Below are 18676 nucleotides of genomic sequence, written 5' to 3' on the forward strand. Positions count from 1 at the left end.
TTATTTTAGTGACCCTTCTCAACCCCACCTGTAATATCATGGGGCTTTATCAGCTCAGTCTGGTGCTCTGGCCAACAGAGCCTAGCTCCAAGGAAGGCCTTTTCATTTTACATCGGTCTTTCACACTACCTTGGTTTTACAAATTGCTACATAACTTCTTGAGAGCTTTGTGCTAAGTCCTGATCCATCAAACTATTTCAGTCTGTCCTCATGAAATTCCCTAGATCCATGAGCACAGCCCCCATCTCCAGAGGTTTTAGGGTCAACCCCACATCACATTAGGTCACTAGAAGTACAAAAAATAATCTTGAAAATGCAGAATACAGTTGGAGTCCTCAGTCTACCCTGACTTCAACACTAATCACGTAGGTACAGTAACCAAGAGAGTGTGGTGTTGGCAGAGGGATAGATATATCCGCTGAGCAGAACAGAATAGAGAACCCAGAAATAGACCTACACAAATTCACACAACTGAATTTTGACAGGAGTGCTAAAGCGATGCACGGAGGGACGGATGGCCTTTTCAATAAATGGTGCTGAGACAACTGCACTTCCATAGCAGAAAAAAAATTTTAAAAACCTAAAATTAAACTTGCATGCTATAAAAATGAACTCAAAATGGATAATGGACTCAAATTTAAAATGACAAAAAATTTAAAATTGATAGGAAATGATTTTTAGGATCTAGGGGTAGGCAGAGAAGTTCTTAGACTTGACAACAAAATCTGGAACCACAAAATGAAAAATTGATAAACTAGACCTCATTAAAACAGAAAAGTGTGTTCCATGACGGACCATGTAAAGTGGATGAAAAGACAAGCTACACAGGTGGCAAACACAAGGCCCGCGGGCCCAATCCAGCCCTCCACCTCATTTTATCTGCCTGTCACCTTGTTTCTACCCAGTGGCAGTGCGAAGCTCTCGCTTAACTGTTAAGCAGTAGTTACATGTATACAGTCCTAAAGTAACATTCGGCCCTTTGAAGGCAACTGTGAGGCTGATGTGGCCCACGGTGAAAATGAGCTTGACACCCCCAAGCTACAGGCTAGAAAGATATATTTGCAAACCATATATCTGATAAAATACTAGTATTTAACATATATAAAGAACTGTCAAAAGTCAACAATAAAAGAAACTGCATGTTCGGATTAGAAAATAAACAAAAGGTAAACAGATATTTCATTGAACAGAGTATATGGATGGCAGTTAAACACATGAAAAGATGTTCAAATTGATCATAAATGACTGGAGAAATACAAGTTAAAACCACAATGAGCTAGTACCACATATCTATTAGGAAGACTAAAATAAATAATAATAACAACACTGAATGCTGGCAAGGATACAGAAAAATTGAGTCATTTATACCTTGCTGGTGAGAAGGTAAAATGGTACAGCCAGTCAGGAAAAAAGTTGGGCACTTTCTTAAGAGATGAAATATATAACTACAATATGACCCAGCAATTACACTCTTGGACACTTATCCTAGAGAGATGGAAACTTATTCCCACATAAAAACCTCTAAACAGCCCTGGCTGGTGTGGCTCAATGGAATGAACACCAGCCTGATAACCAAAGGGTCACTGATTCAGTTCCTAGTCAGGGCACATACCTGGGTTGCAGACCAGGTCCCCAGCAGGGGGCACACAAGAGGCAACTACACATGGATGTTCTCTCCCCCTCTGTCTAAAAATAAATGAAAAAAAAAATCTTAAAAACAAAAAAAAACCTTCTAAACAAATGTTCATGGCAGCTTTGTTCATAATAACCCAAACTGGAAACAACCCCAGATGTCCCTCATTGGATGAGAATTAAGCAAACGGTGGCACATTCATACCATGGAATATTACTCATTTGGAATATCAGTAAAAAGGAGCCAGATATTGGTACATGAAACAAACTGGGTGAATCTCAAAGGAATAATGCTGAGTGAGAAAAGAAAATTGCTAACAGTTGCAAATTGTATGACTCCATTTATCTAATGTTTTAATATAATTTATAAGTGGGGAATAGAATACTAGTTGTCAGGGGACAATGAGGGGATGGGGACAGCAGAGAAGTGAGCATGGCTACAAATCCAATCAGAGTAGAATAAACAGAAAAGAATGAATAAGAATGAAATAAACCTATGCAAATTATGGGATAAAATTAAGAGAAACAGTCTTAGTTATATGAATTATTAAATTATATATAACTTTAAACTCTATATAATATAATATAAATTATAAAAATATAATTATATCTATTAAATTTATATAAATTATAAATTTATAAAATATTAGCATTCTAGAAGTGGAAGAGAGGAGGGGAAGGGGACAGAAAGCTTACCTAAAGCAATAATGGCTGAGATCTTCCCAATTCCAGGCAGGTTTATGAGGCTTACTGGTTTCCAAACAATTTCAACCCAAAGTGATCTCCTCCAAGACACATTATAATAAAACTGCCTAAAATCAAAGACAGAAGAAGAAGGTAAAAATTTGCAAGAGAAAAAAAAAATCCTTGCATCCAAGGGAATTCACGTAAGGCTGTTATCAGATTTCTCAGCAGAAACCTACCAGTCCAGGAGAGAGTGCAAGGATATATTCAAAGTACTGAAAGAAAAAACTGCCACCCAAGATACTGTGCCCAGGAAAGTTGTCCTTCTGAAATAAAAGAAACTTTCCCAGACCAACCCCCCACAAAAAAGGGGAGAGAGTTCATCACCACTAGACTTATATTACAAAAAATGCTGAAAGGAATTTTTCAGGCTGAAATGAAAGGACACTAACCGATAATGTGAAAAGATATGAATATAAACATACATGTAAAAGTGAAGTATATAGTCTAATTCAGAATAACTTAATATGGTAGTGTACTTAAATCTAGTATAAATGATAAAGGATGAAAGGGCTAAAATAACTATAGGTAAATTATTTGTTAATAGATAATAATAAGATGTAAGCTGTGACATCAAAAACATAAAATATGGGGTAAAGTAAAAAGGTAGAATTTTTGTATGTGGTCAAAGTTAAATTATCAGTGAAAAGAGACTGTTGTAACTATAAGATGTTTTATGATAGCCTCATTGTAACCACTGAGTAAGTGCCTACAGTAGACACACAAAAGAAACAGAGAGGTGAATTAAAGCATAACACTGTGGAAAATCACCAATCCATACGGGAAGGTAGCAAGAGAGGAAGAGTGGAAAAAAGAAACTAATTAAGATGGAAATAGTAATTCTTCACCTGTCACTAACTATTAAAACGTAAGTGGATAAAATTCTCCCATCAACACACATAGAGTGGGTGAATGGCTAAAAAAATAAAACAAGACACAACTATATACCACCTACAACAGAATCAGTTCATCTTTGGGAACACACATAGACTTAAGTGAAGAGATAGAAGAAGATATTCCACATAAGTAAACCAAAAGAGGGCAAAGGGAGCTATACTTGTATCAGAGAAATAGTTAAAAACTGTTACAAGAGACAAAGAAGGTCAGTATATATAATGATGAAAGGGTAATTCATCAGGAGAATATAACAATTACAAATATATATGTTCCTAACATTGGAGCACCTAAATATATTAAGTAAATACTAATAGCTCTGAAGGAAGAAGCAGAGAATGATATAATAATAGTAGGGGAATTTAATACCCCAACAACAAGACACATCGTAATTAAGAGAGCAAAGGTTTAAAGACAAAGAGAGAATCTTAAAAGCAGCAATAGAAATACAGTTAGTTACCTACAAGGCAGTTCCCATAAGGCTGTCAGCTGATTTCTCAACAGCAACACTTCAGGCCAGTAGGGATTGGCATGAAATATTCAAAGTGATGAAAAGCAAGGACATGTAGCAAGGACTACTCTATCCAGCAATGATCATTTAAGTCATTTTAAATGATTTCCATCATTTAAAAGAAATGGTGAAAGGAAGAGCTTCCCAGAGAAAAAAATGCTAAAGGAATTAGCACCGAACCAATATTACAAGAAGTGTTGAAGGGCCTGCTTTAAGAAGTAGAAGAAGGAAAAGTACGTATCAATAATTTCCTTAAATGTAAAGATATTAAATATTCTAATCAAAAGACATAGGGTAGCTGAATGGATAAGAAAACATGACCCATATATGTGCTGTCTATACGAGGCCCACCTCAGAACAAAAGATACACACAGACTGAAAGTGAAGGCATGGAAAAAATATTCCATGATGATGGAAAGATAAAAAAGCTGGGGTAGCAATAATTATATCTAATAAAATAGACTTCAAAACCAAGGCCATAACAATACACAAAAAAGATCACTACATAATGTGGAAGGGATCAATCCAACAGGAGGGTGTAACACTTGTAAACATATTGCACACAATACAGGAGCACCTAAATACATGAAGAAAATCTTGGTGGATTTTAAGGGTGAGATCAACAGAGATATAGTCATAGTAGGCAATTCTGACATCCCACTGATATCAGTGGATAGATCATCCAGACAAAAAATCAATAAGGCAACAACAACCTTAAATGACACAGTAGACTAGATGGACTTAAAAAAAATTTTTTACTCATGTTCCAATATAGTTGTCTCCATTTTCCTACCACTACTCTCCTCCACCCTACCCACTCCCACCTCCCACCCGCAATCTTACCCCCCTTTGCCTTTTTACATGGGTCCTTTATACATAATTGATATTTATAGAACACTTCGTCCCAAAGTAGTAGAATATACATTTTTCTCAAGTGCACATGGAATATTTTCAAAGATAGACCACATATTAGGACACAAAATAAATCTCAGTGAGTTTAGGAAGACTGCAATCATATCAACCATCTTCTTTGACCACAATGGTATGAAACTAAAAATCAGTTACAATGAAAACCTGTAAAACACTCAAAATGCACAGAGGCTTAATTACATGTTAGTAAACAATGAATGGGTGAACAATGAGATCAATGAATACATCAGAAGTATCTGGGAACAAGTGAAAATGAACATATAACAACCCCAAATCTATGCGAAACAGCAAAAGCAGTCCTGAGAGGGAAATTCATAGCATTACAGGCATAGATCAAGAATGAATATTCAAAACAAGATCTAACCCTGCACATAAAAGAACTAGAAAAAGAATGAGAAACAAAGCCCAAAGCAGAAAGAAGGGAATAATTAAAGATTAGAGAGGAATTAAATGACAATGAATTGAAGAACTTGTTCTTTGAAATCATGAACAAGATTCACAAACCATTAACCTGCCTCATCAAGAAACAAAGAAAAAATATCCAAATGAGTAAAATCAGAAATGAAAGAGGAGAACCAACAACTGACACCACAGAAATAAAATGATTGTAAGAAAATATTATGAATAACTATATTTCATAGTTGGACAATCTGGGTGAAATGGATAAACTACTAGAAATATACAGTCTTCCAAAACTGAATCAGGAAGAATCTGAAAATCTAAATGGACTGATTATAGTAATGAAATTGAAGCATTAATAAAAAAACTACCAGCAAACAAAAGTCCTGAGCCAGATGGCTTCACAGATGAACTTTACTAAACATCCAGAGAAGAACTAACACCTATTCTCAAACTATTCCACAAAATTCAAGAGGAGGAAAGGCTCCCAAAGCTCATTTTATGAGGGCAGCATTATCCTAATTCCAAAACTGCATAAAGACATTACAAAGGAAGTAAGGCCAATATCTCTGATGATCATTGATGCTTAAGTATGCAACAAAATATTTGCATATCAGATCCAGCAATATATTAAAATAATCATACACCATGATCAAGTGGAATTTATTCTAGGAATACAAGGTTGGTAAAATATCCACAATTCAATAATTGTGATTCACCACATAAACAAAATGAAAGATAAAAATCACACAATTGCATCAATAGATATAGAAAAAGCATTTGATAAAACCCAGTACTCATTATGATAAAAACTCTCAGGGAAGTGGGAATAGAGGGAGCATACTTCAATATAATAAGCACTGTAAATGACAAATCCCAAGCCAACATCATACTCAATAGGCAAAAATCTAAAAGCATTTCCCTTTAGATCAGGAACAAGACAGGGATGTCCACTTTCACCTCTCTTACTCAACACAGTACTGGAAGTCCTAGCCACAGCAATCAGACAAGAAGAAGAAATAAAAGGCATCCAAATTGGAAAGGAGGATGTAAAACTGTCATTATTCTCAAGTGATATGATATTGTACATAGTAAACCCCAAAGAGTCCACCAGTAAATTACTAGATTTACCATGATTTGGCTGAACAGCAGGACACAAAATTAATATTCAGAAATTAGTGGCATATTATTATGCAATAATAATAAACTACTAGAAAGAGAAATTAAGATAACAATACCATTTACTATGACAACCAAAAAAAAAGAAAAGAAAGAAAAGGTGCCTAGGAGTAAATTTAACAAAGGAGGTTAAGTCCTGTACTTGGAAAGTTATGGTACTAAAGAAAGAAATGGAGAAAGATACAAATAAGTGGAAGCATATACTGTGCTAATGGATGAGGAAAATTATCATCCTTAAAATGCCCATATTACTCAAAGCAATCTACATATTTGACACAATTCCTATTAAAATACCAATGGCATATCTCAAAGATCTAGAACAAATATTCCAAAAATTGATATGGAACCACTAAAGACCTCAAATAGCCTCAGCAACCTTGAGAAAGAAGAACAAAATAAGAGGTATCACAATACCTGGTATCAATCTACATTACAAGACCATATTAATCAAAACAGCATAGTACTGGCATAAAAACAAATACATAGATTAATATATAGAACAGAGAGCCCAGGAATAAACTCACACCTTTATGATCAATTAGTATTGACAAAGGAGATAAGAACATGCAATGGTATAAAGACAGTCTCTTCAATGAGTAGTGTTGGGAAAATTGAACCAATATTGTAAATGCAAAAAGGTGAAAGTAGACCACCAACTTACACCGAACACAAGAATAAACTCAAAATGGATAAAAGACTTCAATATAAGTCGTAAAACTGTAAAACCTAGAAGAAAACATAGGCAGTAAAATCTCAGACATCTCTTGTTGCAATATTTTTGACGATATGTCTCCTAAGGCAAAGGGAGAAAATGGACAAATGGGACTACATCAAACTAAAAAGATATTGCACAACAAAAGATATCATCAACAAAATAAAAGGGGAACCTATTGAATGGGAAAACATAATCTACCAATGATACATCTGATGAGGGGTTAATTTACAAAACATTTGAAGAACTTATGTGACTCAACACCAAGAAGAGAAACAACCCAGTTAAAAAATAGGCAAAGGATTTGAATAGATACTTCTCCAAGGAGGACATACAGATTGCTCATAGACATACGAAAAGGTGTTCAACATCACTTATCATCAGATAAATGCAAATTAAACCCACAGTGCGATGGTACCTCACACCTGCCAGAATGGCTACCATCAGTTAATCAGCAAACAACAAGTGTTGGGGAGGATGTGGAGAAAAGGGAACCCTAGGGTTTCTGTCCCACTGTTGGTGGGAATGCAGATCGGTGCAGCCACTGTGGAAAACAATACAGAGTTTTCTCAAATCGTAAAAATGGAACTGCCTTTTAACCCACTGATCCCATTTGTGGGAATATATCCAAAGAAGCCCAAAACACTAATTCACAAGAATATATGCACGTCTATGTTCACAGCAGTGTTATTTACAGTAGCCAACATTTGGAAACAGCCCAGGTGTCTATCAGTAGATGCATGGGTAAGAAAGCCGTGGTATATTTACACAATGGAATACTACTTAGCCATAAAAACGAAGGATGTCTTAACCTTTTGCAAGAGCATGGATGGACCTGGAGAGCATTATGCTCAGTGAAATAAGCCAGTCAGAGAAAGATAAATACCATACGATCTCACTTGTATGTGGAACCTAATGAATAAAATAAACTGATGAACAAAATAGGCAAAATAGGAAAAGAAGCATGGTTACATGGAACAGACTGCCACCTTTCAGAAGGGGAGGAGTTTGAGGGACTGGATAAAAGAAGGTGAAGGGATTTTATATATATATTTTTTTTGAAGTCTGTCCAGAAAGTATCCAGCCATGTACTATGAAAAATAGAGGCGTTTATTGAAGATACAAGGAACATTGTACATAGGACAGTGAAGTCTCAGTCCCCTTCAAAGTTATGACCTTCTTGAGGAAATCTGGTTCATTGGTAGCGGTTTAAGTCATTAGCAACTGCAGCACGATATTCTTTCTGCTCTTGTAGCAGAAGCCATGGTACGAATATTGCCATAATACATTTCAGGCCAAGATTTTGCATCAAAATCTTGGACACAGTAGTGTTTGGAATCCCCAGATCAGCATCTTAGTTCTAGCACTGTCAGTCACCAATCTTTGTTGATTGCAGCCTGTACATGTTCAACATTCTCAGGTGTTCTGCTTGTTGCAGGCCTTCCAGAACATGGATCACCTTCAGCAGATTCTCGATCATCTTTGAAGCGTTTGTGCCACACTTTATTTGCACTGCACTCATTGCATCATCCCTCAAAGCCTTCTGAATCATCTGAATAGTTTCTGCGGAGGAATATTCAAGCTTAATGCAAAATTTGATGCAGATTCGTTGCTCTACTCGCTCAGTCATTTTGAATGCAACAGTTACACAGTACACATGCTCACTCAATGGTGTCTACCGCCCCTACTGACTAGTACAGTGAAGTCATCATTGTTCACACATGCGCGTTCCAGTCCAGTCTCCTTGGCTGCCAGGTTACATCAATGTTGTGTGAACCGTTCTCACTTTATTAACAATGACTGGACTTTTTCTGGACAGACACACACAGAGAAACAACAGTCTTGTGATTGTCAGAGGGGAAGGTAAAGGGGGTAGGTGTAGGCGGGAAAGGGGGATAAATGGGGACAGAGACTTTGCTTTAGTTGATAGGCGCATGATGCAGTGTGTAGATGATGTTTTGTTGAGTTATATATTTGAAACTTGTATGGTTTTGTGACCAAATGTCATCCCAATAATTCAATAAAATATGTTTCAAAAAAAGAATGAAAACACAAGACAGAGACTGGAAGAAAATACTTGCAAAACACATTATCTGGTAAAAGTCTCGTATCCAAAATATAGAATGAATTCTTCAAATGATCACCGATAAGAAAAACCTGTTGACCTAAAAATAAAAGGTCAAATACTAGAATGTCGGGGGCTTGACATCATGTTTTGGGAAAAGTCATAGAACTAAACAGTACAGAGTGTCAGTCCTAGTGTACACTGTGGACTTCCGTTAACAATAATGTTGGGCCTATTGGAAAACATGGGAAAAATACTGATGGATGGTGGCCTTGGCAACAAGGTTTTGAATATGCTATTCAAAGCACAAGGAATGGAATAAAAAAGGAACAAACAGGACTACATTAAAATACAAAGCTTCTGCACAGCAAAAGAAACAATACAGTGAAAAGGCAGCCTCCAGCATAGGAGAAAATATTGGCAGCCCATATACTGATAAGGGATTACTATTCAAAATATATAGGTAGTTCATCAACTCAATAGCAAAAAGAAAAAAACAAACCAGTATTTCAATGAACACGTGCACACAGGACCTGAGTAGACTTGTTTCGAAAGAAGACAGACAGACGGCCAGCAAATAGATAAAAAGGTGCTCAGCATCAGCAACCAACAGAGAAATGCAAATCGGAACCACAGTTAGGTATTGTCTCATGGCCCCTTGAATGGCTGTCATCAAAAAGGCAAGGGATAGCGAGTGCTGGCAAGGATGTAGACCAAGGGAGCCCCTGTTCACTGGCGGTGGGGTTGTGAATTGGTAGGCCACAGTGAAAACAGTTTGGAGGATCTTCTAAAAATTAGAATCAGGCCTGTTATGTTACCCAGAAATCCCACTTCTCAGTATATATGGGAGGGAAATGAAATCAGAAACTTGAGGAGGTAGCCGCACCCCATATATGCATTGCAGCATTATCCACAGTAGCCAAGACATGGAAATAGTGTATGTGTCCTCCAGCGGAGGGCTGGATACAATAAATGTAGTACATGTGTGTGTGTATATACACACATGTGCACACATGTACACAATGGAATATTATTCACCCATAAAAGGAAAGAAATCCTGCCATTTATGGAAACATTTGGATTTGGAGGGTATTATTCTATGTGAAATAAAGTCAGATAGTAAAGCATAAATACTCCATGATGTCACTCATATTTGGAATCTGTAAAAGACAAACATAGAAACGGGAATTAGATTGGTGGTTGTCAGGGGCTGTAATGTACACTATGATGACTACAGTTAACAATACTTACTGTGTACCTGAGAGTTGCTACAAGAGAAGTTTTTAAATGATGATTGTGTGAGGTGATGGATGTGCAAACTAACCTTATTGTGGTAATCATTTCACAATACATGTGTATCAGATATCACATTTTGCACCTTAAACTTACACAATGTTATCTATCACTTATGTCTCAATGAAACTGGAAAGCAAAACTAAGAACAAAAACAAAACAAAAAATACCATCTTTTATTGGGTTGGCCAAAAAGTTTGTTTTTTTCCCATATGATGGCTCCAGTAGTAGTACTTAGTTGCCTTTAACTTCATTCAAAACAATTTTGTTAGATTGTGTTATGACAGCTATCATACCAGAGTGCATTAAAAAAATCAAAATTGGTGAATTTTTGTGTAGCCATTTTCATATTGAAGATAGAAGAAAATAAGCAACATTTTCAGCATATTACATGCTTTATTATTTCAGAAAAGGTAAAAACACAAGTAAAACCAAAAAAAAAACGATTAGTGCAGTATTTGGAGAAGGTGCTGTGACTGATTGAACATGTCAAAAGTGGTTTGCGAAGTTTCGTGCTGGAGATTTCTCGCTAGACGATGCTTCATAGTCGGGGAGACCAGTTGAAGTTGACAGTGACCAAATCGAGACATTCATTGAGAGCCATCAACGTTCTACCACGTGGGAGACAGCTTACATACTCCAAATATCCACGTCAATAAAGTTACTGGCATAAATGAAAAATGTGGCTTTTATTTTATGAAAAACAAAACAAAACCAAACCATGGACTTTTTGGCCAACCCAACAGGAAAGAACCAGTTCCTTCCCACTGAAGTGCCAATAGCTGATGGTGGCCTGATAAGATACCACTTCCAGCGTCATGGGATCCAGTCACCAAACAAAGGCAAAGACAGAAGCTGCAATGTTGACATTTCCGACGAGGCCCCAGATGAGGAAGGTCTATGGGAGCAGCAGAGAGGTCTCCCTTGCATTCTTAGTCACATGCTGTGTATCTCAGCCTATTCCGTTCTGAATATAGATGAAGATTAAACATTAATATTAGGCCCCCAGTTCCCGGAATTCTCCATTCATTGGATTTTTGCCTTGATGGTTGCCAACCCTCCTAAGGGAAGTTGAGAAATGATTGCGTCATTCCCTTTGAAAGGTCACAAACATATTCCAAGTCTTTCCTGTGTTCCATGAATCGTATTTTCTGGTGGTGAGTCCGTGTTCTCCCTCAACTACCGATATCACTTCCCTATTAAATAGTTTCATTACCCGACCCGGCGTAGGAGGCTAGATCACTTGCTCCTTAGCTTTTAAGAAAGCATTTCCCTCCCTCAAAGACCTACCTTGAAGTCAGTAGTTTTTTTTAAAGACTTCATTTATTTTTAGAGACAGGGGAAGGGAGGCAGAAGGAGAGGGAGGGAAACATCTATGTGAGAGACAAACATCAGTGGGCTGCCTCTCATACACACCCTAAGCAGAGACCCAACCTGCAACCCAGGCATGTGCCCTCACTGGGATTCGAACTAGCAACCTTTCTCCCTGTGTGATGATGGCCAACCAACTGAGCCACGCCAGTGAGGGCTGAAGTCAGCAGTTTTTAACGAGGCTCTTTAGACTCTTTCAGGGGAAGTAGAAGAGGGGGAAATGTTGTTTGCCATTAAATGGATATTGTGGGGTTATTTGCAGCACTAGGCCCTGCAGAATGGATTATGGTCTCTGGGACAGAGTTCTGAACTGAGAAGTCAAAGAATGTGAGTTCTAGCCCTCGCCTTGCGACCTGGGGGTATGACATTTTCCTCCCGGTCTCAGTGTGCTCATCTGTAAACTGACCAATAGCAACACCCTGAGTTTCTCAGTGATGCCGTGTAGATGGGAAAGCGTGTGTCATTGCAGTGATCACCGTGCCATTCCAATATCTGTTAGGGAACGTAAGTCTGCCCTTGGTGATTTTCAGTTCCAGTCCATGCTCTAAAAATAGACTGCTTCACATCATCTGCCCACAGTGGTCACTGGGGAGTTTGAGAAACCCCTTTCTACTTAACTTACACCCTCTCCCTTTTATCTTTCATCTGCTCTAGGTGTCAACTCTGCCCGCTCAGTTCCTCCTTCCTACCCACCACCGCAGGACCCATTAAACCAGGGCCAGTACCTCGTCCCTGATGGCATCGCTCAGTCGCAGGTCTTTGAGTTCACCGAACCCAAGCGCAGCCAGTCACCCTTCTGGCAAAACTTCAGCAGGTTAACCCCCTTCAAAAAATAATACCTACAGGGAGGCAGATAATTTTAAAATAAAGTAAATAAAATTATATTTATAGATGGACCTTTTTTCGGAGAAGCACTGTTGAAATTTATATATATATATACATATATATATGGACATATACACACACGGCAACCCTTGAGTGTATACACACACACACACACACACACACACACACACACACGCATACAAGGACCAAAAACGTTTTCTGTTGTTTTTGGGAAGTGAAATCTATAGCTGGTAGGAAGAGGTACCAATGACTTCCAAACATGTGATCCCTTCTTAAAAGTTGTTTTCGTTGTTCTTACTCTGTCCCCTTCCCCGTTGCTTTCAGAAATGGACACTTCTATTTGTTCCTTCTCTCGTTGAGATAATCTCTTTGCTCTCCTGTGAGTGCTCCACTGACTTGTCATGAAACCATAGCTGTGTTTGTATCGGTTTTTCCCTCTCCTGATCTCGATGCTGATGACTTTTGAATTTGCTTTCATGTGGTGGGGTTTGGGAGTTTGGCATATTTGTTTTTCCCCCTTTTTACTTTTTACTAGGTAAAGGGAGGGTCTCCTTTCTCCTCTCTTACCAGCTGACCATCTATCTCTCTGCGAATGTTCCTGCAGCCCTGTAGTTGCCCCCAAACGGCCTTTCCCCTGCATCTTCTGTTCTCAGTTGTGCGAGTCTGGATGTGCTCCGTCGTGCCTGTGACATACCGCTCAGTATTTCTATTTGCTTTCACTGTGTTGTAGGTGTTGTAGAGGGATCGAAACCAAACAGAAGTGAGGGAGTGTCAGACTATCATGATGCTGGAGAGGACATCTGTTCAGGGACCATTGTGCATCTGGGCCGTTTCTTCTCCTAGCACTGGGGTTTCCCATGATGCAGTGCTGCTGAGTCATGCCGGTTTTGTATCTGGCATGTACTTGGGCAAATGCTGCTCTTCTTCCAGATGCTTTTGGGTATGGTTTTCCTTCTAAGCCTGTCCCTCTCCTAAGCTAAAAGATCTGAACCAGAAGCAGACAAGGCTGAGTCCCTCTGCCTCCCAAGGGAGGAATCCAACCGCCTCCTGGACCAAGTAGGTTTAAGACAGGGCTGCCCTCGGCAGTCTGCAGTCAGTTCGAAAGCCCGGCCGTCCCTGTTTCCATCTGCAGATTGTTTAGGCAGCATTGATAGGTGTCTACGAAGGGGTAAGGACAGAGTCTACCCTACCTGACCGAGGTCATCAGCTGCCTTTAGATTATTGACCTGGACAGGATCCAAGGCCGCCAGTCACCTCTGCCAGGGAAGCACAGGGATGGGTGTGGAAGGAGACAGCCTTGGCCCGGGATGCGTACGTGCAGTTCCTACCATCCAAGTGATTTGCGACTTCCCCCATTGTTAGCAGATTGCATGGACAATCTTCCATGGCCCTTGCCCTCTTCCTGTCTTTCTTCTTTCTCCTGCTCTCCTGGCACAGGAGGATTGCTGGCATTGACATAGTTAAAGCACTTCTGGCACTTGAAGAAGGCCCCGTTTCCGACATTCTCCCATCTCAAGACATTTGAAGCAAGTAAGCGAGGACCCCAGGGAGACTTTTCCCTCCGGAGAAAGGATCTGAAATAGCGATCCTATACTTAGGCTCCGTTTTGGCAGCATTTACGCTTGAGTCAAACTAGCTTCTCCCACAAAGAGCTTCCTGTGGGTGCAAGAGTATTTGCTTCTCCTCCCCCACATGGCCCATTGGGTGGATAGACCTTGAACAGCAAGAAGAATGGAGGACAGAGGAGTGAGGATTGACTTTGCTCTGGAGCACCACTCTAGTGAGGAATCCGGACATTGTGAGTCTTTCCGGAACCCCGTGGAAGACTTCATCATGAAAGGACCTCAGCTTACTGAGCACCAGCCATGGCTACCTGGGGCCCTCAGTGTAGCTGGCTGGATTGCCGCTCACCCAGGCCTGGGGATTTTTTCTCTGTGGGCATCAAATTACAAGCTGTTGCAGCTTCCATCCCACCACACCCAGAGCAGACTTTTGGAGCGAGCCAAGGATAAGCTTGAGCTGGGCAGAGGGTCGGGGCTCGGGACCGGCCACCACTGTTTTGCACATGCCCTAGCTTCTTAAGCCCCCTTGGCAAGGAACCGGGTACGCAGTGCCTAAGGCAGAAAGACCTCCCTGGCAAGAATATGTGTCAGTGGCTGGGCAGGCCTCCCTTGAACTTATATTCTTTCCTACTTGCCATTCCTCTCCACTAGCCTTGGCCTTGATGTCTTTCACCAGGGTCTTAGAGCCCACGAAGAGGGGAGGCTTAGACAAGGCCATGGACCTCCAGCATCTCTTGGGCAACTTCCCTTGTCCCCGTGCTCCCTTGGGCCTGTACCCAGAGCTACAGGATCAGGGATATCAGCACCCACCCCTTATCCACCCATCTCTCATCCACTGGCCTCCCAGATGCCAATCACTTGTGAAAACAACAGCATCAGTTCGTCCTTGGTTGTAGTGTTCCCCCAGCCTATGGCAGCAAATCAAACCAGTGGCCAGCAGCCCCATGGGGAGCCCCCCTATCTGGGCTCACGCTCCCAGCCTATCCTGTGTCCTGACAGCAGTGCTATCCCCAAGAACTGTGTAAATCTTCGTTTCTGCATGGCCCTGAGCTCCCTTTCCCTCAGCTCAACGAGGCCTGGATTTGCTCTTCTAAAGGCTTTGCTGACGTGTTCTGTGGGCCCTGCTGTGGGGTGGTCCTAACACAGAATTCCAACTCCTCTGTCCCTCTTCCCTCTCCCTCTCTCCCCTTCTCTTTCTGTGTATATCTGTAATGGATTTCTAAGGACAGCAACAAGAGAGTTCTAACAATTCTAGTGTAAAAGCCAAATAGTGATCTTTTAGTGCTCTGGGGCTGGGGTGGGCCGGGGTGGATGGATGGGCGACAGCGATGTTGATTACCCCTGCTGCTCTGCATTTGCCAGTTTATTTTGTTTCTTCTACCTGACTGTTTGACCCTGTCAAACAAGTGTCAAAGTTGTGTGTTTAAAACTGTTTAACAACAAAAATATGATGTTGTAATGACACAAAGCCTTATGAAAATATTTATGGAGTTCAATAAAAGAAATAAAAAGACACCTCCGGGCATAGCTCTTGTGCTCTTTGTGTGTGTGTGCGTGCGTGCGTGTGTGTTACCAAGTGTAAAGGAAAGGAAACTTACCTGGTGGGAGGCAGCTTACCTCAACATAGCATTGGCCCATTAGCGCTGCCACACCACTGCCAGGTACTCCATGGGCTTGGGGCCTTCCATGTTCTTTCTGGAACAGTTGGTCACTAGAATCAGATTTGATCCTGCAACTAGGGGCACTTCAAGTGTCTTGATGGACGGGACTGCCCTGCAGGTCACCTGGCTCTTGGACCGCATTTGAAAGTCCATTCCTTACCTTGCTCCTTGGCCTTGCAGCTGCAAATTGAGTACCTGCCCTGGGCACCTGTGGAAACATAGTTGTTTTATGGACCCAGCCAGAACCACATGAGTGAGGAATCCCCTCATCCCAGTTCTTTCCTAATGCTCCCCGGTCCTATCTCCTTCCATATTCTACAGTGACTGTACTCTTTGTTTCATCATGGTGTCACCTGCACATACGTGCTCCTTGCTGCCCACAGACTCCCAAGTGGCATCTTACGCTGCCCACCAGACGCACCATAGTCGGTTTGTCTGTACTGGCATTGCCTCACCTGCCTTTCTCGAGAACAACTAAACACTGAGCCTAATCAATCACTGCAGGGGCCGCATAATTGTTTCAACCTCCAGAACTGGGGAGAAGAGCAGAGACTGTGCCTCTGGGTTACGCTGTAAGCCCTGTCTCTGTGGGCCTTGGGGATGCACCCCTCCCACGGGATGTGGAGAAAGTGATCATGGGACCGTCTCCATCAGTAATCTTTTACCCTTTCCTCATTTCTTGTCTCTCTCCTCATTTAACTTCGTTCTCTGCTGCCCCCATCCTCTCCCTCTCCCATGGGGTCTGCGGTCTCTCTCCACCAAATTCAGAAGGCTCAGTTCTCAGCAGCCTGCTTCCCCAGCTACTAGACTTGCATCTCAGTGACCTCCTCACAGCGAGAGCACTGTGTCTGGTCTTAGTGCTGCCTGATGACCTTCTGAGGGTCCTCCAGTGGAGCGTGAGGAGACAAATGGTGGGGGTCTTACACTCCTGGACGTAGCTGGTTCTTTCCTGAGGAACCTAAAATGAAACACGTCTCATCAGCGGAAGAATTGTTTCTGAAAGCCCCATATGGTGCACATGACAAATCCGTATTCTTTAGAACCATAAAGAATGGTGGTGCGCCCTGGCTGGCATAGCTCAGTGGATTGAGTGCGGGCTGCGAACCAAAGCGTCACAGGTTCGATTCCCAGTCAGGACACATGCCTGGGTTACAGGCCACGGCCCCCAGCAACTGCACATTGATGTTTCTCTCTCTGTCTCTCTTTCTCCCTCCCTTCCATCTCTAAAAATAAATAAATAAAGTCTTAAAAAACAAAAAAGAATGGTGGCGCTACTTAGAAAATCGTTTGCTACAAGCTTTTACCCACTTCTTACCCTCGGTTGTATTCACCGATGGACATGCCACTCACCTCTCTAATGACTTAAGTTTCCAATTTGCTTTGTGTAATTACTGTTTCTCCCTTCAACTGGGAGCTGAGGGGACAGTGGACTTAAAGTATAATTTTCAGAAGACCTTCCAAAGTGGAGGGCCACATTGGAAGGTCATCGTGTCGAGGATGATGGCTCCTTACTCTACTTTCTTCAGGATTTTCTGGGGGAAGGGGGCACAGGGGTCAGAAGAGACGTCTCTGTGCTGTGCCCAGATGGACAGAATTAGAAGGGAGAGAGAATACTCATCCCAGCTCCCAGGAAAGGCCTCTTCCTAAACGAGCCACCCCTGACCTATCTCTATCCTGGAAAGGCTCTCACCAGGTCTGATGGAGGAGGCATATGGCTTGTCTCAATACCACAATTCCTCCTATTTTGAATAACCTTACATATAAGGGTCTCCTTTAGTCTTTAGGACAGCCATTGGACAACGGGGTTGTGAACTGCACCTCACACTGGAGAAGCCAGGTGCTCATTTAATGTGGCCGGGCAAGGTTACCTTGCTTGTGAGTGTTCACTCATTTCCCACCCTTATTCAAACTGCTCTCAGAGCTGCTTACTCTCAGAGGGTTCCTGGGGGTGGTGTGGGTTGGGGGTGGGGGGAGGTGAAGCAAGAACATAGAATGAGCTGATGCTAACATGTGAAAGAGTGTCACTCCCAATATGCTCCTTGAGGACTGTATTTCTTTATTTTTTTAAAAAAATATTTTTTTTAGCGAGAAGGAAAGGGAGAGAGGGAGAGAAACATCAATGTGTAGTTGCCTCTCACACACCCCCTACTGGGGGCCTTGCCTGCAATCCAGGCATGAGCCCTAGGCTGGGAATCGAACTAGCAACCCTTTGGTTCACAGGCCTGTGCTCAATCCACTGAGCTACACCAGCCAGGGTGAACACTATATTTAAGCGTTCTAATCTAGGCCTCCAAAAGCGTACTGACACCATATGTCCTTTTGTGTCTAATACCAAAACCAAATGCGAGGAGGACCATGGTCTCTGCCGTGGGCTTTGGCTTACTTCAGCGGGTCAGTCATGGAGGTCACCATTGTGCCTCTTGGCTCACTTAGCTTTTGAACCCTTTGGGGTTTCCCTCTTTATGTTGGTGTGCTCACCCCTGGCTCCCAGAAGCTTCTCTCCTGAACAGGATATAGGACTGACGAGATAGATCTTGCTTGCCGGGCCTTTACCTGCCAGGTCCCGGAGAACAACATGAGACTTCCCAGCATTTCCAGAAGTCCCACCACGTGCAGAACAATTCAGCTTGGCCATAGGATAAGGCTAGCTGGGTTTGCAGGACAGCTGAACAGTGATATTTGGAGGTAAAATCCATGTCCCCTAGAAGCACACTATTCTGGTTTCATCGCTCCCATTTGTGTCTTGGGTTGTGGCCTTGTCCAGAAGGCCATGTGTGTCATATGGACACTTTCTTGTTGTCACTGGGGAAGAATAAGAAGAGGGATGGTATGTGGGCATAGAGTGATCCTGTGTTCTTCAGAAGCCTCTATTCCTTC

The 18676-nt window shown here is 41.5% G+C and overlaps 1 protein-coding gene across 11 annotated transcripts in view; it reads left to right on the top strand.

Annotated features, from left to right (window-relative positions):
* The window catches only part of ARHGEF9 (Cdc42 guanine nucleotide exchange factor 9), a 199060-nt gene extending 183407 nt beyond the window's left edge, over nucleotides 1-15653 (top strand). For 7 of the 11 annotated variants that reach the window (XM_036016997.1, XM_028522796.2, XM_028522803.2 and 4 more), the window contains exon 10: nucleotides 12385-15653. In XM_036016997.1, coding sequence (XP_035872890.1) covers nucleotides 12385-12566 — 182 coding nt within the window. In that variant the 3' untranslated portion in view covers nucleotides 12567-15653. Of the gene's footprint in view, nucleotides 1-8439 lie in introns of all 11 variants that reach the window. The other 4 variants (XM_028522799.2, XM_028522800.2, XM_028522798.2 and 1 more) reach the window with 3 other exon arrangements.
* Nucleotides 15654-18676: the final 3023 nt, after the last annotated feature.

The sequence above is a fragment of the Phyllostomus discolor genome, chromosome X (genome assembly GCF_004126475.2).
Source record: "Phyllostomus discolor isolate MPI-MPIP mPhyDis1 chromosome X, mPhyDis1.pri.v3, whole genome shotgun sequence".
NCBI classification, from domain to species: domain Eukaryota; kingdom Metazoa; phylum Chordata; class Mammalia; order Chiroptera; family Phyllostomidae; genus Phyllostomus; species Phyllostomus discolor.